The sequence below is a fragment of the Aquarana catesbeiana genome, linkage group LG08 (genome assembly GCF_042186555.1).
Source record: "Aquarana catesbeiana isolate 2022-GZ linkage group LG08, ASM4218655v1, whole genome shotgun sequence".
In the NCBI taxonomy this organism is placed as follows: domain Eukaryota; kingdom Metazoa; phylum Chordata; class Amphibia; order Anura; family Ranidae; genus Aquarana; species Aquarana catesbeiana.
The window spans coordinates 208,755,614-208,779,549 of record NC_133331.1 but is presented as its reverse complement, the minus strand read 5'-3'; the positions used below and the strand labels follow the sequence as shown (position 1 = coordinate 208,779,549).

The 23,936-nt window shown below is 39.9% G+C and overlaps 1 protein-coding gene across 1 annotated transcript in view; it reads right to left on the bottom strand.

The window, feature by feature from the left end:
• LOC141106725 (uncharacterized) overlaps positions 1-23,936 on the bottom strand; it is a 106,709-nt gene that overhangs the window by 53,010 nt on the left and 29,763 nt on the right. Inside the window, exons 5-10 of the mRNA XM_073597660.1 lie at positions 21,847-21,996; positions 16,810-16,971; positions 10,390-10,551; positions 9,231-9,392; positions 8,988-9,140; positions 7,105-7,185 (exon numbers count right to left, since the gene is read on the bottom strand). Of these exons, the coding sequence (XP_073453761.1) occupies positions 7,105-7,185; positions 8,988-9,140; positions 9,231-9,392; positions 10,390-10,551; positions 16,810-16,971; positions 21,847-21,996 (870 nt within the window). The remainder of the gene's footprint in view (positions 1-7,104; positions 7,186-8,987; positions 9,141-9,230; positions 9,393-10,389; positions 10,552-16,809; positions 16,972-21,846; positions 21,997-23,936) is intronic.

Genomic DNA, 23,936 nt, shown 5'->3' with positions numbered 1-23,936 from the left:
TTGACACACTTAATTGGTACCAGCTGTATCTATCTGCATTTGTGACCAGCTTTCTATATTGAGAAGGAGATCAAAGTTTTGAAGTGTTATTCGGTAATTTACTTGGAGATAAGAAATTCAGGCACAAGCCTCTCCTCACATGAGAGTTCTTTTGAAATGTCAATACACCATAGAAGCAATGAAATGCAGCCAATGATGAAACACAACAATTTTTCTTGACATACTTGATTAGAAATACTTTCTTATATTAAAACGGTATGGAGTGCAGAGAGAGAGATATCATTTTGTCCCTGTACAAAGACCTCATCTGGAATATGCAGTTCCGTTTTGGGCGCCAGTTCACAAAAAGGATATTTGGTAACCGGAGAGTGCAGAGAAGGGCAACCAAACTGATAAGAGGCATGGAGGAGCTCAACTGTGAGGAAAGATTAGAGAAACTGAATCTATTCCCTCTTGAGAAGAGGAGATTAAGGGGGGATATGATCAACATGTACAAATACATAAGTGGTCCATATTGTGAACTTGGTGTTGAGTTATTCACTTTAAGGTCATCACAGGGCAAGGGGGCACTTATTACATATAGAGGAAAACAGATTTACTTTCAATAGTTTTTTATTGAAGTTTCAACAAAATACCAATATTGTGGTACAGCGAGAAAAAAAAAAATTTCAAACAGGTACACTATAAATAGTGTATTGTACATATATAAGGACAATAGAGTCATACCATATATGTTTCTGGTTACAGAGTAGCAGCCACTAGACATTATTATCTTTATCTGGAGGGGGGCAAACCGCTCAGCCCCAACACCCCTAATGGGAACCAGCTGTGTTGGGGACCGAGGAAAGACCCGCCCCTACAGAGGCAGATTACTCATACATTGCTTGGTTACTGGCAGTCTAAAAGTGGTCGCTTGTTTGGGGAGAACCCGTTTCATGAGCTCCAAAACATAGGTTCGGGTTAATCCCCCGAGGCTCGTCTACCGCTTTGTTGCCCTATGCATCTTCCGATACATCTAGAACTTTGCTGTACCAAATTGGCACCCAAATACCATGAAGGGATAGAGAGAACAGAAAAGAAAATAGGGAGGAAATAGAAAGAGAGAGAGAGAAAGAGAGAGAAAGAGGCGTTGCTGCTGTGACATTAGACGGTACTCGCTCCTCCTCGCGTTAATCAGATGGGGGGCATGGGCCGGAGCTCCGGAAATGTATTTGACCCAGGGTTCTCATACGGCATCATTTCTGTTTACTGTGTCCAGTAGGATGCTGACTATTTTTTCCTGCGCCATAATCCAGGATATCTTTCTTTTAACTGACAGAAATTAGACTGTGGGCTGTTTCCAGGCTTGGGCTATTGTTAATTTAGTTCCGATGAGGATGAACCTAATAAGGTTTTGGGCTAATTTCGGTACCCCAGGGAAGGAGAAGTTCAATAAAGCGTACTGTGGGGTTTTAGGGACAGGTGCGTTCGTAATCTTCCTAATAATATGGAATATTTTGTTCCATAAGTCCCGGATTTTGGGGCAGTCCCACCAGATATGGAGCATGGAACCAATATGTCCACAGTTTCAGAAGCATAATGAGATGACACTCGGGTAGATTTTAGCTATCTGCAAGGGAACCATATACCATCTCATTAAAATTTTTAAGTTAGCTTTAACTAACGCTATATTGAGGATGCCCTTTGAGGCATCAACAGAAGCTCTGTGCCACTCAGCGGTGGTCCAGTGTTGTTGGAGATCATTCTCCCATTCTCGCATGAAAAGCGTCTTAGAGTCTGCCCTAGCAAGTGCCCGGTAAATCACCGAAATCCCCCCCCTCTGCTCCATGGCCTGACCACACCACAGTTCATATTCCGTAATAGATAGAGGTTTGTGTATTGAGGGCCCTAGAGATCTGATAAAGTGGGATATTTGTTGAAGTCTAAACCTCTCTGACCCTGGCATATCTAATTTTCTAGTACAGTGGGCAAAGGAAAGAGGCCCCATTGGGTTTACAAAGTGACCGATCCTATACAGACACTTATCTAACCACCATCGAAAGGCCTTTATGTCCTGTCCAGGTGGGAACAAGGGATTTCTGAAAATGTGGGCCAGAGGGCGCCAGTGGGAGACTAAGTGCGGATTGTTTTTAAGAGAGTCCCAATGCGTTAAGGAGTGAGAGAGGGTGGGTGCGAGCATGTCCGGTCTGGTCTTGTTTGGGCACCATAGCAAAAAGTCTAGCGTGTAGTGGGGGGTGGCCTGTCTTTCTATATACACCTAGTCTGGGTGAGCTAATTTAGAGTATATAGTGGATAATTGGGATAGTTGTGCTGCGTGGTAGTACCAGCGTATGTTTGGTACTCCCAACCCTCCCTGATCCCTGCTGCGGTAGAGAGTCCCCTTAGCTATTCTATGCCCTTTGGCTCCCCATATAAACTTTATGATTTTCGACTGGAAAGTCCGGATGCGGTCCTTCGGGATGGGGATCGGTAATGATCTGAAGAGATAAAGGATGCGAGGCAGTAGGGTCATTTTCACGGAGGACACCCTGCCTAGCCAGGAGAGGCCCAATTTGTCCCAAGTTAAGAGATCTTCCTCCAGTTTGCGAAAGATTGCCGGGTAATTCGCTGAGTAGAGTTTGTCTATAGTGGCGGTCAAGTTGATCCCTAGGTAGGGGAGTGCTGTCTCGGTCCACCCAAATTTAAAATTGTTTTGAAGTTGAGCAACCTGGTGAGCTGGCAGGTTAATATTGAGAGCTAAGGATTTCCAATAATTCACTGCGAGACCCGAGACTTTGCCAAAATCATCCAGCGCCCTTGATATAATAGGAAGGGAGATGGTAGGAGACGTTATAAAGAGCAAGACATCATCAGCGAACAAGGCACATTTGTGGATTTGTGATACGGATTGTATCCCATGTATGTCCGGATTATCTCTGTTGGAGATGGCTAGGGTCTCGATAATCATGGCAAAGATTAATGGGGAAAGGGGACACCCCTGTCTTGTACCGCAGCGAATTGGGAAAGAGTTTGAATGATATCCTTGCTTCTTAATTGTAGCCTCCAGAGTAGAATAGAGAGCCCCTAATATGTTCATAAAGGATGCACCAAAATCCCATTTTTGTAGGGTAGGGGCCAGAAAAGACCAGGAGACGGAATCAAACGCCTTCATAAGGTCCAACGAGAGCAGGAAACCCTTTTTTTGCCCTCTTGATGTGGTCCGGCCCCTGTCGCCCGGGAATGAAGCCAACTTGGTCCCTATGGATATAAAGGCCTATGAAGTTGGAAATCCTATTGGCCATAATTTTTGTTAGAATCTTAAGATCATTGTTGAGGAAAAGAGATTTAACCTCCAAATATGGAAAGGCTTCTTCACAGTAATAGCTGTGAAAATGTGGAATATACTCCCTCTTGAGCTGGTTCTGGCTCAGTGGATTGTTTTAAAAAAGGCCTGGATTCTTTCCTAAATGCACAAAATATAGCTGAATATTAATATTTATAGGTAAAGTTGATCCATGGAATATCTGATTGCCTCATGTGAGATCAGGAAGGAATTTTTTCCCCCGCTGGAGATAATTGGATCATGCTATTGAGGTTTTTTTGCTTTCCTCTGTATCAGCTGTGGGTATATGATTGTGCGTATGGAGGTTTTCTGTTTGTGTGTGTGTGTGTGTGTTTTTTTTTTCTCTGTGGGTTGAACTGGGTGGACTTGTGTCTTTTTTCAACCAGACTAACTATGTAACTATGAAAAAAATGGTTATTGTAAACAGTTAAAGTGACACTAAAAGTACATTTTTTAAAATTAAAATAATAAACATATTATACTCACCTGCTCTGGGTAATGGTTTTGCACAGAGCGACCCCAAAACTTCTCTTCTAGGGTCCCTTGCTGGCGATCTTGGCTCCTCCACTTCTTCTTGTGGGCTCACTCCCGAGTTGTGTTGTGTCTATGAAACCGAACTCCATAGACACACACAGTGGGGCTTAGCCCCGCCCCCACTTCCTCCTCACTGCATTTGATTGACAGCAGCAGGAGCCAATGGCTCTTGCCTCTGTTTGAGTCCTGTGTGAGGAGGAAGAGAGGGTAGAAGAGTTGCAGCTTCCCCTCTGCTCTCCTTCACACAGGAAAGGATGAGGACAGAAAGCAATAAAATATTTTTTTACCTTATTGGAGGGAATGCATTAAGGTAAAAAAACATTTTGGCTTTAGAACCATTATAAGATATATCTATAGCAATTAGAGTTTGAGAGTGTTATTAGGCTAATCGACTAGAAGATAAGAACTCCAGGCAAACTTATCACCTAAGGATGAGTCGTTTTGAAATTTCCATATACCTTTGATCAAAGGCTTTAGTGGAAACAGGCTTTATTGTCAGAGCTTAGTATAGCCATACAATTTGTGAAAAGAAGGGACTAAAGGAATAAAAAAGCCCTCCAACTGAATCAGTGCATAGCATTGTAAAGTCTCCTTAAGGGGTTAGTTCACCTTTACCAAATAACTGCCTATGCAGATAAAGGATGACTGTAGATAGAAACAAACTGTGCAGCTTTGACTAAAATTGAATACTGGCCTTGTTAAAGGGGTGTAGGACATTTACATTCCTCGGCCTGACCTGAAAACTCCCAGGACATTGCTAGGATGTTGCTATTTGAGACCTACCTATTACTGTTCACTTTCACCATCACAGGAGCCAGCTCTCTCTTTGATTCCAACCTTCCCACATGCACTACCAGGGGCGGCCCATCCATTAAGGGTGCACGGGCACCACTCCCTCTCTCCAGCCACCCCCTCTATGACTAATGGATAGATTCATGCAGTGCATTGCGCTCGTAGTCCACCCAGATGTGTTAGAAAACCAAATGAATATTTGCTTTTCTAACACTGAACTGTCTCTCTGCCAATCAGGTAGCGCAGGTTTAATACCCTGCACCTGATTGGCTGAAGGCACAGGCACCTGATTGGATGCCTAGCAGACCAAAGAAGAGAGGAGGAGGAAGCATGGAGGACACAGGAGCCGTCCCACAGCTCGCTGCCCTCACCCGCTGCCTGACCTGCCACTAAGATGGGGTAAGTGCTGGGCAGACAGTTGGTGGGCAGGGGTCACTGCAGCGGCATTTGATGGGCACAAGTGGCTGCATATAATGGGCATAGGTGGCGGCATATGATGGGCACAAGTGGCTGCATATGATGGGCTCAAGTGGCTGCATATGATGGGCACAGTGGCTGCATATGATGGGCACAGTGGCTGCATTTGATGGGGAACTAGTGGCTGCATATGATGAACACAAGTGGCTGCATATGATGGGCACACTGGCTGCATATGGTAGGCACAGTGGCTGCATATGGTGGGCACAATGGCTGCATTTGATGGGCACAATGACTGCATTTGATGGGCACAGTGAGGCTGCAATTGATGTTTTTTTTTTCTCAGTATTTTTCCATTTGTTTGTGCCCCCCCCCCCCCAAAAAAAAATTTTTTTTGAGAACAAGCCGCCACTGTGCCCTACCCTGAGGCATTAGCTTTGAGCTCAGCGTTTGAAAGCTTACTCCAGATGGTGATAGTGAACAGCAATAGCTAGCCCTAACAATGTCCTGGGAGTTTTTAGGAAAGGCTTCACGGGGTACGTAAATGGCCCTCACCTATAGCAAGGTCATTATTCAACTTTAGTCAAAACTGCACAGTTTGTTTTTACCTACAGACATCCCTTATCTGCATAGGCAGGTTTTTTGGTAAAGGTGAACCCTTAAAACAGAAAGTATTCACCTTTCGTTCCATTACATATCTAAAAAATAAGAGGAACATTTCTCATTTTAGAACAGTAGGAGAAGCAAAGAAAAAGCAAAATACTTAATATTCCATTCCTTTATATTCCAGTAATATAGTATATAGTAGTATAGTAGTATATTCCATTAATGCACAGAACTGCTGGTGTATAGTGCAAATTTATTCCAAACTGCCTACAGCTGTTTTCATCATCAGTGCAGTGTGGGAAAACCATGGCTTCTATGGTGTAAGGCTGAGGGGTTGGTTTACTAAAGGCAAATAGACTGTTTACTGTGCAAGGGAATTTTCCCTAGAGCTTAGTGAATGCGGTGAAGATCTGCTGACTTCCATTATCTAGACATGTGCCAGCAAAAATGCATTTTTTTATATTTCCCTTGCATGTGAATGGGTATTCTTTGCAAAGTGTAATTTCTTCAAGTTCAGTAAGCTCTGGAGAAAATTCCCTTGCAAGGTGCAACTACCCTTGCAAAGTGAACAGCATATTTGCCTTTAGTAAATGAACATCAATGAGACAGTATAACCATACATTATGATGAGAAAGGACTAAAGAAATCCAAAAAAACTTCCAATTGAATCCGTTCATGGCACATAATAGCTTCTTTACTGGGGGTGGTGTAACATTTCTCAGGAATGTTTTCAAGATGTAGATGTCTTTTAGAAGGCCCTGTTATATTTGACAAACTATAAACAGTAGTAAATATAGATCTATACCTGTCAAAGAAAATTGACAGTACCTAAATCTCTCTTGTCTCCTTTTACACAATTTATTAAATTAGATTTAATTTATTTTTAGATGGTACACTATGAAAAATATAGTTGTATAGTTGACTTAAAGTGGATGTAAACCCTCACATATACCCAGTGAAGTGAACAGCCTCAGATGATACACAGAGATAAAACAAATCTCCCTACATAAGTTTTACATGTATATCTGCTGTCTTCTGCTTTATATATTCTTGAGAAAGTTCAGATCATGTTAAGAGTTTTTTTCTTCCTGTTCAGCACTGCATTGAAGCCTGGGCATACAGCCAAGACAGCTGATTGTAGGAAAGGCACACACCCCCTCTCCTCATAGGTAGAGACTTTCAGAGCTGTTTGTTGAATAGTTCAGCTCTGTGCTAATCTATTTATAGCATCCTCCCCAACACAAAACTCAAATTTCAGGCTGCTTTTGTCATATGTGTTGGAGAACTTAACAGAAGTTATCAGGCTGATAACAGAAGAACAGAGCAGGAGAAAGCTATGGGACATAGGGCTTTGGAGAGAGATAAGAAAACACTACAGATATATGTGCCCAGCTCAAATTTCATGAATTGGCTTTACATTCACTTTAACTTACCTTTTTTGAGAGAGGCAATGCTCCTTTCTAAAGCAGCTACTTTGTTTTCCAGATTTGTAATTTTAGTTGAACTGGAAGGATCTGAAAATCATGAATCAACAATTTAATAATCATTAGTGCATTACAACTAAAACAGACACAATCAATAATAATATCATAATTTCTGCTTATATATATTGAATACATGTTCACAAAAAGGTTTGAGCTGGTCATTGGCATACACATGATTATAAAAGATCATGTAACCTGTCATGGGAGAAATACATTAGTTACCATTAAAGTAGAATTAAATCAAAAAGCAAACTATTATTATATTGCTACCTACCAATAGAACAAGCTGTCTTGCAAATATAGCAGTTTATAATGTTGAGACAAACCATTTACCACTGACAGGGGTGCTTACAATGGTCAGTTTTTCTTTATTTATGTAAAACCTTTATTCCAAAAGAAAAAACAAGCTGATGCTTTAACTGTTTGTGTAACTGCAGTGTGAGCTAGAGTTTGGATTAAATTTATTAGTATATCTAAATCTGCTAGTACATTTAACATTCCCCTCCCTCCAGACTGACATTGCTGCTGTGTAAAAAATGCCCCTGTGCAGATTCATCCAGAGTGCAGGCACTCTAATACAGGAGATGTGTTACTGGCCAAATCAGAGGGAAAGCAGAGGAAAAAAAGCATAAAAAAAAAGAAAACAAATGCAGCCACCACATCTAAGGATTAATAGGCTGCCATAAATTACAATTTTGGTTTTGGGTTTGATAGGGCTTTCCTTAAATGGTATACATTTTCAGCAATGAAATTTAATTTATTTCTGTTTCAATCTTTTTTTATTCAATTTTCAGAATTACAGTAAAACGTTATAATGTAATACAAAAGAGTGCAACATAGCTCTGTCGACAAACAGTAAACAAGAAGTCATCAATGATAACATGGTTTAAGGGTAAGGAATTATGACATAAATCAATGGAGAGCCACCAATGGGTATTAGGAACTGCGACAGAGTGGTCAGTTATAAGAAGACTGATATTGAGAAACATATTAGTTTATAGTCCACTAATGGGCCAAACAGCCCGTGGGCCTTACATCAGGCCAACTTTGTACCTTCGGCGGAGGGGTCAAGCAGGACAACACCCACCCAACCACCGAGGCATGCTATAGAAATAATAATGGAATTATAAAACATAGACTTATTTATCCTACCCTATCCAACACTAGACTTATTTATCCTACACCTCCCCCCCCCCAAAAAAATAAATAAATAACATGATCTTCTTACCAGAAAGGTATCATTTTCAAAGTAAAAAGTGTTACAAACTGCTCCTCCTACTGGCTGACACTAACTCTAGCTATTTCAGTGAGACATTTTAAAGACACATTTTGGAACATTGGAACATTTAAGAACTTATAAATGAATGTGCTTATCAGTTTGGTCTCAAATATATATCCCAATGGAATCCAGTTAAGAAATCTGAGAAGTGTTTCCAAAGTTGTATGGACAAGTAGGGCATTTGGGAGTTTTCCATGACAAGTTGACTGAGCTGAAATATCTTTGAGTTAATTATACATTCTGTCTTTCAGGTGTTTGGCTTTCACTTGTGTAATCTGTTACCAGAAAGGTATGACTGCCCTAAGCAATTCCCTTTCATTAATTTTGTGAAGAGTAGAACAATTTTATTAATGTCTCTAAATGTCCAGTATTTGTGTGTGTGTGTCCATGTGTGTGTTTTGGGGGTGTTGCATTCTTTAAGTATAATTTTTAAGAGTAGATGTCTTTTACAAGGTCATGTTATATTTGACAAACTGACAAACTATTAGCATATATATATATATATATATATACTGTATATATAACCATTTTTGTGAAAGAAAAAAGACGGTACCTGAATCTCCCTTGTCTCCTTTTGCGCCAGTAGCCCCTTTAGCTCCTGCAATCCCTGGAGGACCTGTGGCACCTTTTAAACCAACTGATCCTGGTGACCCTGCTGCTCCTGCTGGACCTGTTGGTCCTCTGTCTCCTTTTATGCCTTGTGTACCTTTATGAGAAGATGACATTTTCAGATATAATTCCAATTTACATATGGACCTTATTCATCATCTTTAGAAGGTTCATATTTCTCATATACCTGTATCTCCTTTATCTCCTTTGGCACCAGCACTTCCCTTTATTCCTGCAATACCTGGAGATCCTGGAGAGCCGGAAGCGCCTTTGGTACCTGCAGTCCCAGGAGTACCCGAAGCTCCATTGGCACCAGATGGTCCTCTTTCTCCTTTTAGACCTTGAGCACCTTAAAAAATAATAATTTTAAACATTTTAAACATCATGTAAAAAATGTGGTGGAAACTACTAGCACCTGTTTTATACACATCCCATACCATGTGTGGGATACAAGTGTGATGTCAGTTGCTGGGGTTGTATAATCAGGATAAGTTAACATAATTGGATATATCATTGCCATATATGGTCTACGGAAGTCAATAAATAAAAGTGAATATATCCTTCATGAATACTCCAATATGATTTAAAGAGAGATAACTATATCATTCTTCTATTCTCATTCATTGAGTTAGGGTCTATTAACCGCTGATGCTCAGGCTATGTCACTGTGTCACCTTTACTGTTTGTACTACTATGTTTCTAAATTTTTGGCATTTTTTTGTTATCTACACATACCTTGTGTTCACTTTCTTTGATTTGGATACATATGTTGTTTTGATAGGTAATCGCATACCTTATGTTATCCACCTTTTAAATGGATATGTTCTATTTTGTATTGTTCGTATATGCAATAACTTTCAATAAATACAAAGTAAACATAAAATTACAGCATCAAGCTCTAATACAAATCTAAATATATTTTATTTCAATAGCCTGGACAACATTGGGACTCAAAGCTGTTGCATTTTAGAACACTTTGGTTTCTCAGTCTTAGTTTCTAATTAAAAACCTATAGTATTTTGAATCACATCAACCTAGGCTAAATTTAGACCATTAAATTAAAATAAAACTGGACTTTTATCCATGTTGCTATTAAGTCTTGGAGTATGTCTAAAATATTAGGAAGAAGGTAACATGGGCTTCTGACACAATATATGAAACTGCTATGTTCTCAATGTATGAGTGACAGTATAAAAAAAACCTCAACAAGTTATAACATATGGCACCAAAAATCTTCCTACATAACTCACAAATCTATTATTATAATTTATAATAAATCTGTAAAGTTGAAATACTACTAACTTTTAATACATATGTGCATGGCATAAATTTCTGTTTTTTATTACCTGGCTCTCCCTTGGCTCCCTTGGTGCCATCAGATCCCCTTGGCCCTGTGATTCCAGGTCCTCCATTTGTACCTGCAGCCCCTTTAGCACCTGGAACTCCAGGGGCTCCTGTATTCCCTGTAGCACCAGTCGCTCCAGCACTGCCTTTGAGTCCCTGTGGTCCTAGAAATAAAAAATGGTAAATGATCCAGGTGGTCAATGGTGTGGATGTAGAAGTTTATGTTTTCTCCTATAAGTTAACATATCGAAGTCAACAAGGGTGTAACTACAGTCATAGAAACAAATATCACTGCTCTGGAATTACAACAGTAAAAAAGAGTGGAGTGGGGTGTTTGATGAATGCTGGTCCATATCTGAAAAAGAAATGTAAAGTTCTTGGCTCAGGGTTTGGGAAGCGTTAGACTACTTGTTTTTACATTATTACACATTAAAGCAGTATTAAAGTTAAATCTTTAACTTTGCCCTAGAGGTAAGCCTATAGAAAGTCTTACCTGTAGGTGCCTTTGAAATGGCCTGAACCATGTGGTCATTAACTCTAGCTGATGACATCACTGGTGCATGCACAGTACTCTCTGCATTCACAGAACACTGACTGTGCTATAAATTCAGAGAGCAGCAGTGACGCCATTGCGGCCTGTACATTTAAACGGCTGGAGAGTGCAAATCCAGAAAGAAGATGAGATAATGTTAAAAGCAAATTGAAGCACAAAAGTTGCACCGCTCCAGATGAAATATGAGATCTCTCCTGCTAAGGTGATTGCTGGGTGCCAGCCTTGGTCCACAGCCAGAGCATGTGAAGAAAAAAGTAAATGGTGGCACTGACCAGCATAAAAATAGTAGTTTTATTTCAAATCCATTAAAAATGAGGCATGCACACACATCTCATGTGGCTTCAGCAAACGTCTTTCACACACCTGTGCGTAGTCATTGCTAGAAGCACCAAGAGTGGCAGAACACTTGGTAATCCCGAGTGTGGCTTGGAGTTAAATTTCAGTACCATTATCGGTAACCCCGAGCTATACTCGAGATTGCATCGCAGTATCCTGGTCCAGGTATCTTACCTTGTCCCCAGGACCCTGCAATGTGTCCCCGCTGTGTCCTCCGCCGGATCCTCCACCCGATTATCTGTGTGCTGGGCTCCATTCCCTGCGAGCGTCTTGACGCATGGGGGTGGAGCCCGGCGCAAATTCAAAAAGTGCAAAAAACATAACACATACAGTACACTGTAATCTTACAGATTACATTACTGTATCAAATTATTTCACCTCCCTTTTGTCCTTAGCGTTTTGTCCAGTGTCCTGCATGCACTTTTATATTATATATACTGTTCTTTCTGCCTGGAAACTTGAGATTGTCCATAGCAACCAAAAAGTGTCCCTTTACGTCAATAGTGGTTTTAGACCAGCTAGAAAACAGTGATAGTAAATTAGAACACTTGCAGAATTGAGGGATAGTGAGTCTTGGGGAAATTCATTTTATTATTATTATTATTATTATTATTATTATTATTATTATATTATTATCTTTTATAGTTATTTATTATATTAGAATTTATGATTTTGTGTTTCAAATTTTATTATACCTGGGATGTCTACTAGACTCTTGTTTGGACAGATTTAAGTGTGTTATTACTAAGAATTACAGGCCTACAATATAAAACGCCAAATTTCTATGCAAAACAATGTACCGCTTTGAGATTCAAAAATCTGACGTAATCATACCGCCACGGAGGTTGATGAATTTTAATGTGAAAAAATGTAATATAATACCGAATTGTTTGGTAAAATATAAAAGATGATGTTACGCCGAATAAATAGATACCAAACATGTCACATTTTAAAATTGTGCACGTCCATGAATCAGCGACTAACTGCATACATTATACTATCCATAGGTGAAACTTTAAATGCCATTACAGTTTACCACTTTTAATTTACACAGGAGGTCTGGTGCTAGAATTATTGCTCTCAATCTGACTGTTGCGGTGATAACGCACATGTGTGGTGTGATCACTGTACATGCACCAACGCAGGACTGATATGTGTGTTCATAAGGGATGAGCAACATTCCTTGTGATAGCATGGTCAGTGACAGGTACTATTTACTGAGAGATCTGGAGTCTATTAGACCCCAGATCTCTCCTCTGCCCTTAAAAGTATTGAATCAATTTAAGATCGGTATGATCTGAAGCTTTTCCCAAACCAGTGATGGTTTGTTTATAAATGATGAAACCGGAAGTGACAAAATACTTGTTGCTTCTGCTCTCTTAGACCATAGAGATGATCAGGGCGATTCCAGTCTCTGATAAGCTCTATGTTCAACTGGTGGAAGCACTGGCTGCAGTCCCAGGCTCCCAGTTGGGACGGGAGTGCCTGGGAAGATGGTAGAAGGCTATTTAGCTGCTTGGCTTGCTTTTCCAAAAAACAGCATTGCTGTTTTTTAATAAAAACAATACTGGGATGATACCTGCAGCTGCAGGCATCATCCCGGTTTAACTACTGAAACCACTATACCGGTATGTCATGGGGCACCAAGTGGTTAATATAGAGTTTACTACCATTTAAATTCATTACCAGAAGCATGTACATTTTAGCTTACTGCAAAGCTGTTTTTCTTGGGTACATAAACACAGCAGCCACTCCTAGCAGTATTGCTTGCACCTAATTCCTTTTGTCTAGCTACAACTTGTAAGTGTTCAATTACAGTGGCCTCCAGTGTTAAAGTTTATATAAACCCAAAAGCAAAAAGTTTGTATATTGCAGCTTACCAGTCTTTGGATGCATTGTCTACATTTGTTTTCACTTTCCAGGTTAAGAGCATTTCCAGCAAGTACATAAAATACCTATTGATCTTTCTAGAAATGCAGTGTCCTTGTCGATTCCTGTGAGCTTGAAAGAAAGCACAAAGAAGCGTATCTTTATTGTGTTTACTACTAGTCAGCGGCGGCCCGTCTATTTGGAGCGCATGGGCGCTGCCCCCCCATCCATGTGTCCGACCCCCTGATCTACATGCAGGGTGCTGGACCATGGATTCCAGTGGGGAGGGGGGGGGGGGTTTGAAGCACGTGATTAGAGCCAGAGGCTCTAATAGGCTTCAAAAATGGTGGGCTTGGGTGGGCACTGCGCTCCAAGCCCATCCAGTAGGGTGACAATAGCGAATGAATATTCGCTATTGCCACATGGATCCTCCTCCCGGCCAATCAGGAAGCAGGTCTTGAGACCTGTCACCCGATCGGCGAAAAAGACAGGCAATGCTATTGGATGCCTAGAAGGAGGGGGGAGATGGAAGCCGCCATGATGGAGATGAGAAGAGGACACAAGAGCTGCTGACCGACTGACCTAGAGCCGCCCCACCAAAAACAAAAGCCACCAGCCACCACTGCTACTAGTCCCATCATGTGCAAAGAAATGAAGATGTACAGTATGTTGCACAAAGGCAGATATGTTTGAGGTTTAGGCTGTCTGAAAACCATGGCCCCTTCCATACATACAGTGGAGAAAAAAAATATAGACATGAGGGGACTGGATGTCTGGTAACTATTTTCTGGGTGAAAATAAAAAGACAAAGGCCTTTAAATCCAATGCAGACATCACATCTAAGGACTTGTAAGCTGCAATATATTACATTTTGATTTTGGATTTGGATACATATTAACCGGTTCCCGACCGGCTCACACAGATATACTGCGGCACAATGGCTCTCCTTGGCGAAATCCCATATAAGAACATCCTTTCCCTTAGTGACCCCCAGAGGACACATGCGCACCTCCGCTGCACAGCAGGGGACCCAATGCGAATGGCTGGTGGGCACGATCACCGCTGGCCACGCACGATCGTGTGCACGAGTGCCAGCACGGGGATTTGTGTGTGTAAACACACAAATCCCTGTGCTGTCAGGGCAGAGAAGACATGTTGTTTGTTCCTACTAAGTAGGAACAACGATATGTCTCCTCACCTAGTAAGTCACATCCCCATACAGGTAAAAAGTAAAGAAAAAAGCTGCTGCGCCCACCAAACAAAACAAATATACGTATAGAATGAAAAATGTAGTGAAAACGATAAGCAGCCAACACCACCAATTAGACTAATTGTGACAACAAATATAAACAAAAAAGTGTAGCGCTATAATATGTCAGTCAGCAACGTTGGAGTATGCTGATTGGCCAACAGTGTATACCAAAGATTAAGTAGTATTGGATCACATATACAAGAGCAATGAAACAGTGAGAATTCAAATATTATAAAGAAAACCACTCCTATCATGTCCTTTGTGATATAACAATATAAAAAGTGTGCATCACACAAATTAAACCCAAACCCTTATAACAAAACACAGGCATGTAGGGGTGGGAATAAGTGATAAGTCCCTGAGGTGAGGACAGTTCTTTTAATCAGGTGGAGACCTCTTAGAACATGGATATAGATCTCATAGTAATGGTTGTTAATGGTGGACTCCTCCACTGATCAGCCTGGTGCAAAAGTAACATAAAATGCCCTTACCGGACGCGGTGGACTCACAAGCCATACAGCGGTGAGTCGTACGAGCTTGAACCGTGTAGCACGGTAGGGTTATAGCTGTTCCTGGTCTACAATCGGATGGTCTTGAGAAGAACTCCAGTCCTAAACAGTCTCCCGGTTCGTCCTCCAGCACTCTCTTGGGTCTCAAGCAATATGAGATAGGGAAAAAGTGGACGAAAAGAGGCTCCACATAGTGTAAATCCAATTAATCAGGAGATTTATTGTATAAAAAAATTTCCAACGAAAAGTTCCAGATAAAAACAAAAATTCATAAAAACGTAATTAGCGCAGTAGACAGATAAGGTAGCGTCCTACACCCTTATAGGACGCTACCTTATCTGTCTACTGCGCTAATTACGTTTTTATGAATTTTTGTTTTTATCTGGAACTTTTCGTTGGAAATTTTTTTATACAATAAATCTCCTGATTAATTGGATTTACACTATGTGGAGCCTCTTTTCGTCCACTTTTTCCCTATCTCATATTGCTTGAGACCCAAGAGAGTGCTGGAGGACGAACCGGGAGACTGTTTAGGACTGGAGTTCTTCTCAAGACCATCCGATTGTAGACCAGGAACAGCTATAACCCTACCGTGCTACACGGTTCAAGCTTGTACGACTCACCGCTGTATGGCTTGTGAGTCCACCGCGTCCGGTAAGGGCATTTTATGTTACTTTTGCACCAGGCTGATCAGTGGAGGAGTCCACCATTAACAACCATTACTATGAGATCTATATCCATGTTCTAAGAGGTCTCCACCTGATTAAAAGAACTGTCCTCACCTCAGGGACTTATCACTTATTCCCACCCCTACATGCCTGTGGTTTGTTATAAGGGTTTGGGTTTAATTTGTGTGATGCACACTTTTTATATTGTTATATCACAAAGGACATGATAGGAGTGGTTTTCTTTATAATATTTGAATTCTCACTGTTTCATTGCTCTTGTATATGTGATCCAATACTACTTAATCTTTGGTATACACTGTTGGCCAATCAGCATACTCCAACGTTGCTGACTGACATATTATAGCGCTACACTTTTTTGTTTATACATCCCCATATAGTTAGAACACGCTGAGGGAACACACATTTAACCCCTTGAACACCCCCTAGTGTTAACTCCTTCCCTGCCAATGACATTTACACAGTAATCAGTGAATTTTTATAGCACTGATCGCTGTATAAATGTCAATGGTCCCAAAAATGTGTCAAAAGTGTCTGATCTGTCCACCGCAATATCGCAATACCTCTAAAAATCACAGATCACCGCAATTACTAGTAAAAAAATAATAAAAATGCCATAAATCTTTCCCATAGTTTGTAGACGCTTTAACTTTGCGCAAACCAAACAATATACGCTTATTGCAATTTTTTTTACCAAAAATATGTAGAAGGATATATATCGGCCTAAACTGATAAAGAAATTAGTTTTTTTTTTTTTTAAATTAGGATATTTAGTATAGCAAAAAGTAAAAAATATTTTTTTTTTCAAAATTGTTGCTCTTTTTTTGTTTATAGCGCAAAAAATTAAAACCGCAGAGGTGATTAAATACCACTAAAAGAAAGCTCTATTTGTGGGGGAAAAAAAGGTACAAATTCACCCGCATTGCATGACCGCGCAATTGTCAGTTAAATCGATGCAGTGTCAGGAAGGGGGTAAAGTCTTCCGGGGCTGAAGTGGTTAGGGGTAAAAATAGGGTCTCTATAGGATGCATTACATATTACCTACAGATGGAAACATTTTACAATAGGGACCTATGATTTATGGTTATATCTCTGTGAGTCAGGTAATGGTCAATGTGGGTGTACAGTAGATTGTTCCTCTGATGTATCATTACATTGTTTCATTAAAAACTATAATAGTGATATTTGAATATGATTTATTACTATAATGTCTATACCTAGATCTCCTTTGTCTCCTTTGGCACCAGCAGCTCCTTTAACTCCTTGAATTCCTGGTGGTCCTGTTGCACCTGTAGCACCCTTCATACCAGCAGCTCCAGTCACACCCGTGGCTCCTGTACCTCCAGCCGACCCTTTTTCCCCCTTCAGACCTTGCAAGCCTGACAAAATAAATAAATATATATATATATATATATAAAATGATCTACAATGATATACAAGCTCTTCTTGATTTGTAAGTGGCACTCTTGGCACATTTTATCTCTATATATGTATATGGGGATTATACCGGTAAATTGTTATGCTGCACTTTTCATCTGACCAAAATGGGATATTTTCCTCCTTTCTTTTCTTTACAGGATCTCTGTTTGTAGTCAAGGGAATAAGGTCCCGAGCAAGCATAAAGCGAAACGTCGACCTCTTTGACATAGTAGTAACAGAGATCCAATGTGAAATATATCAAGTGGGTATATCAATAAGAGCTCAACTTTTGTTTTTATCCTGTAAAATATTTTTTATTAATTTTTTTTGTCAAAGAATATTTCTTTTTGTAATAAAAACAATTAGTATTAATTTGTAATGTTGGTCCTTTTCTGGTTCCGGTAAAGTCCGCTCAATTTGTCCAAATCTCTTTAAACAATCGTTATATGGATGAGGTACCCCCCTAGCCGTCACATTTTTATATACATACATATATATATATATATATATATATATATATATATATATATATATATATATATATATATTGACCAATTAAACACACCACAAAAAAAAAGATTATCCCAACACATCTTTAGCGCTTGCTGCTATTAAAATAAATGTTTGGGACTAAATTCCATTTACTACAATCTAAAGATATATAATAGGTCATTACTATTCTCTGCATTTTAAGGGTTTCAATTTAAAGAAAAAATCCACATCCAAAATTAATAAAGCCTATTCACAAATATGTTTTGTGATAACATTCAGTAGCATACAAGTTGTACAACATGCAATTACAAATAATGCACATATACATTACAGGAGAATGCTATAGTGCGCTGCAACATACACAGGTGAATACTTGTGTGAAAAATAGTGCAGATTCATTTTGATGTGCACTGAGGTTCATTGACAGCCTATTCACAATGACTGGGCTGAATGTACACAATGTGGGGAATTAACCAAACTGTCCAGAATGGCATGTACTACTTTAACAAAGCTAATAGACCCGTTTCAGGTCTTTCTGGGCCACCCATGCCAGTTTCTGTTTCAGAGTTAAATAGTAACAGGCATGGGTTTCATGCCTAATTAAAGTGTTACTAAACCCAGGACCTTGCATTCACTATGTCTGGTCTCCCACTGTACACAGAACATGGAAATTATTTTAGTATATATAAACTGCTAAATACCTTTTCTCATCAGCAGTATATATCAGTCCTTTGACTTCTATCAGTGTCTGGTTAAAGCTTGTAAGAGGAGTTTTCATTCTCCTCTGACTGTCCTGTGAGGCTGCATGGCCCCTGACCATCTGGCTGGACAGTGCTGATTGGCCCTGTGCTGATCACATGCACCCCCCCCCAAAAAAAAAAAAAAAACAACTCTCTAGCAATACACACCAAACTGAGCATGTGTAGAGTGCCCCCAAGGTTCTGTGCTATAAGCAGGTACATTGGGGACAGTAAGAGAAGGGGAGGAAAAGACAGGATCAAACAGCCTTTTTACACAATGTGCAGGATTAACCCCTTAGGTTCCACAGTGAGTATAACAAGCATGCTTTAGTGCAGGGATAATCAATTAGCGGACCTCCAGCTGTTGCAGAACTACAAGCCCCATGAAGCATAGCAAGACTCTGACAGCCACAAGCATGACACCCAGAGGCATGATGGGACTTGTAGTTTTGCAAGAACTGGAGGTCCACTAATTGCATATCACTGCTTTAGTGCATATACAGACAGATTTTACTGTTGTGGATTTATTAACACTTTAACAAAGGCATTGTTTCAATTTTCAATCTAGAAACCTCACATGCTTCACTGCTCACATGCCTCTTTCTGCCTGTGAAAGGGGGTGGGCAACTAAGGGTTAGGGGGGAGGGGTGGGATAAAGACAGGTAGAGAGAGCCAAAGCAAATATGCCATGTCTGGTGCAGGCAATGATATAGAAAAACTAGCAGATCGATCAAAATAAAATTAAACCTAACAATACTTTTATGAAGGTCCTTTTTCAGGCGTTTCCTATTTTCCCTCTTTTCCTGTCTACCTCACCCTGTTACAGGCTTTCTTAAAAATGTCTAAGGCTGGGTTCACACTTATGTGAATTGGATGTGGGTTTCCCAGCATCCAATTTGCATGACAGGAGATTGTGACCCATTTTTAATGGAGCCGGTTCACACATCTCCGTGGGCATAGCTCCCAACTGTCCCTGATTTCAAGGGACTGTCCCTGATTTGGAACAATGTCCCTCTGTCCCTCATTCCTCCTCATTTGTCCCTCATTTAGGTCTGGTCTATATAGCTGTATATAAAATGCACTTTTTATCTATCAAAAAAGTGTTTTACAGTGCTAAACTTTTCATCTGATTTCTAAATTGCTGCATTTGTAAATTCAAAAAGCCAATATAAAGGAAAAGTAGTGTTAAAAAAAGCACTTGTGGGTTTAACCAATCTTGTTTTTTGTACAATTCTCCTTTAAGGGGCGTGGCAAGGGGTGTGTCCTATGCCTGCATACTTTTGCTGATAGGTGTCCCTCATTCCCATCTCAAAAAGTTGGGAGGTATGCGCGGGGGCTGCGGAGCGCACAGCAGAAGGGTCCTGTGTGTCTTTGGCTCAGTTTCAGTTCCAAATTCAGGCAAAAATTCAGACCTGAATCGCCCCTGAAACGGAGAACAGAAACGCACCGGACCCCCAGCCGCATCCGCACATAGTGTGAACCCAGCCTAAGTTGTAATAACCCATTTTTACCAGACCAGTTTGTAGTTTTCAGTGCTTTGATTGCTGACTGATAATACTTTGTCATGCAACCTTGTTCCCAAATGAATTTTTTATCAATATTTGAGACAGATAGAGCTTTCTTTTCCTGGTATTTAATTATCACTTTTTAATTTTTTTGCTACATAAAGGGGAAAAAAAAGCGAAATTTTAGAAAAATAGCCAATTTCACATACTTTATTCTGTAAAACATATGAATAAAAAATGCCAGGACAGAATGAAAACTCCTAAAATGAAGTGATCTCTTTTTTTGTTACATATTTTTAGAAATGAAGAAGCATGCTGGTATTGAGGGGTTGATTCATGTGGCTTGGTAATGCTGCACTGAATACATTAAATATACAGGTCATACACAAGAGGATGTAGACAAAGGAGGTAATGTATAGATGTGCAGGATAGGGAAGGTGAAGGGATTAATATACAGGTCAATGCAGAAACAATATGGAGCTGAGATATAGTAGGTATAGTAGGTGATAAGGGGGGAAGAAGGATTAAAAACCATCCTGCAACCTTAGGATTCCCTGATCTGAATGAAACCTTAATTTATTGGTTCCTCCTTCCACCCTTCTCTATTGTAAGATGAAGGGGTGGGCTTTCTCAGTTAGCTGTAGCACAGATGTGTTGTGGCGGTGTGAAGGAGTGCTATTCAAATTGAATGGCACTGCAATGCACCAGGACACATAAGGTGCATTACTGCAACCACAATTGCAGCCTGAGTTCTCCTAGCAATGGTCTCCCAATTGCGATTGCTCTGTTGCTCTGTGCATTAAAATTGCACCTAAATGAGGACATTAAACTGGATGTAAACCCAATGTCATCCTTTCTAAACTACTGCCATAGGGGTTATCTATAAGGATATACATGCTTCCTGCATGTATCTTTACCTGTCAAATGTCTCCCCTCTGTCTGTTATTAGACCCGAAAAACTGCAGATTCTGTGGGTGGGTCTGTTGTCTGGAGCTCGGTGGGTGGAGTCGTGATGTCAGTAGACTCCCCGCCCACCTCTACACTCCCCTGTGTATTTCTAACACTGAACTTCTGCTATGATCTCTAACATCCAGTGAAAAGACAGGAAAGTAACCACATGACTTCAGCATGCCAAATCATGGTGAGGTGTGGAACAGCCAATCCTTGCAGAGCTGCTGAAGAAAGGAGTTGGGGAGGGAATTAAAAAATAATGCCTGTGTCTTAGGCTGTCACTCACAGCAAGGGGGGGGATTTGACAAAGTTTTTCTCAGTTTGTCAAGAATTGTCTCACTGAACAATAAAAGAGGATTGCTCAGATATGGATTAACTCTGTGTGGCAAGACTGGGCTCAAATGATAGGAAATCTTATACTCTATAGTATGATATAGTAAAAAAAAAAAATGTTGGGGTTTACATCCACTTTAACCACCACCAACATAAATCTTACAATTTTGGCTTGATGTATTTTGACTGTGTCAAAAAACAAAACAAAAAACTATACATTACATCCAACTTCAGTTTAATCTTTTCCCATTCCATATGTAAAATGTATACTGTACTACCCATTTGGACTTTCTGCCTTTCAAATCTTGTGTAACTTCAGAATCAACATGTCAAGTCTTAAAATTGCAAGCTCCCATTAAGTGCCACAAACCTATGGTACACACAATTGTCCATATGCGACACCTTAAAAGCCTTTACAGATTATGAGTTTAGAGTTAATAATGGATTATGGTTCTAGAATTATTACTTTCATTCTTGCTCTAACTAAGCTTATTTTAACACCTCGACTATCAGGATGTTTAGAATAGCTTGGTAAACAAGGGGTTGTACAGTTTTTGCTGAACCAGGTGTCCCCATAAGAAGACTTCCCCTCAGTTATTATAAAACTTATTTATCACTTTCTTTGGACATTGGTCACCTTGCTGAATTGAGAGGGTGAAACTCCCCAGTGGGGACACAGACTGCAGTAAAAGAAGAAAAAGACAGTAGTTCCAACCCTTCTCCACTCTATTGAAAAATTCAAGGACAAAAATGTTTTGGCTTAAATACACTTTAAAGCTAGTCTTAGTTAGTATGGAGTCATTTCACATCATACCTGGATCTCCTTTGTCTCCTTTTGCCCCAGCAGCTCCTGTAACTGAGATGCCGGGAGGACCCATTGCACCCTTAGCACCTGGAGTGCCTGGAGTTCCTGTTGTCCCTGGTGTACCATTTGCACCTTTATCCCCTTTTAATCCTTGAGGCCCTTAAACCATAAATTGCAAAGGATTGTTAACAGTTGTAAGAGAATATAACTGCCATAAAACCACAAAACAGAATATCTTAGAGTGCAATCCACATATAAAGTATGTTTATAATGGTATATATAGCAGTATCCGAGATTTGTTAGGCACTATTAGTGGTTGCAATCATGAACCCCTAACAGAAAATGGTTCAGAGAAAAACCTGCCAATTCAAACAACATAAACAGCGCAGAAAGCACAAATAAATATACCACATGCTGTACAAGGAATTAAGAAACAGTGCACGTTTAATTACATGAAATACAATGATGCACAGTTCCTAGATAGTTAATAGAACAGGACCGGAGGTAGTTGAACCCTCCAGCCACAGTCAGCAGTGGGAGGTAGAACTGTGGGCATCACCGGATCCCAAGGACTAGTGTATGTTCTTGTATGTGGTATGCTCATTTACTCTCTTTGCACTGTTTTTGTTGTTTAAGTAATAAGAGAATGAATATCAAGTCAAATTGTACAGTCATGTGTAAGTAGTACTGTGATTATTCACATTAGTCTAGCAAACAGAGGCTGCTCACACTTTATCCATAGGCTTGTCATGGTGTGAGGTGGCTGTTCAATTACCAAAATTATTTTGCCATAGGATAATGTGGTGTGGGGTCATCATTGTTGGGATTGATGTGAGGATGGTACATGACTATTGCCAGAACCATGAGAAGAGAATTGGTGTGGCCAACAAGGAATATTGTGAATATATTAGAGGACTAATAAGTCTTGATTCATTAAAGCGAAAAAAAAAAGACTGAAAAAACGCATTTTTCATGTATCGCATTCAATCATATTTCTTGCCTAATTCTCTATATTGGTTTCTGTAGGCAACTGTTTTTTGCTAAAAAAATGTAATGTTTCATTTTTCATTCATATAGAAAAACTCTTAAGATTTGTTTTTTAAGGTCCCATTTTCAAGGACATTGTTTTTTTGGCATTAAAAATAACACATACTATGGTCAAAATGCAGTCTTCTGATGTATGATACCTAACAGCTAGTCAGAGGCGAATAGTGGATGCAGACAGGCAAGAGATGCAAAGTTTGTTACATGATAACTTGTTAACCGTCACTTCTCCAAATGTGAAGCATGTTTAAACATTTAATGTCTTCTGGATGTATTAAATATAATTGAGAAGTCTGTAGTTTGTTGGGTTGGAAATGATCTTAAGAGATCCATAATGAAGGATATCTGTTACGTGGTGTCTTTGGATCTATTAATAGTACACTAGTGTTGTTCACTTATTTAAGAGTGTGGATTCCCTAACCCTTAAATATTATTTTATTAGAGCATGAGGCACAGGTAGAGGGGAATTACACACAATAATCTGCTGTTCTATCTACTACAAAATAAAAGAAGGGGTCGAGGGATCTCAAGGATGGAGTGTAGGTTCCCCAAAAATGCATACATGCCAACCGTCTCGAATTTCCTGGGACACTCCTGCATCATCCCAGGCTGCCTCACAAGATCATGGCATCACCCATGTTTGACTTGCTGAACATGCACGTTAACTCAAAAAGGAGGATTACTGAAGGAATTGCAGCCACAAGTTGTTGGTTCCTGCATAATCAAAGGTTGCTATGCCCAGAAAGCGGGCGTGATCTGAAAGGGGCTGCCTGGAAATTGGGTGTGATCTTGGACGAAGGAGAATCTCATTATTTTGAATTGATGAATAGAAATGTCAAAATTGGGCCCTCAAGTCAACTTTTATCAGCTGGGAAAAAACAAAAAGTAGCCTGTGATTGTTCTTACTATCTAGCATGATTCGGGAAGTGTGCACTTTCTTCAGACAGAAAAAAACTGAATATAATTTGTACAGATCTTTTACCATTCTTTCATGGAATGATATGATCTACAAACACCTGAATGTACAATAAAGGTTTGTGGTTTTAGTCAGATTG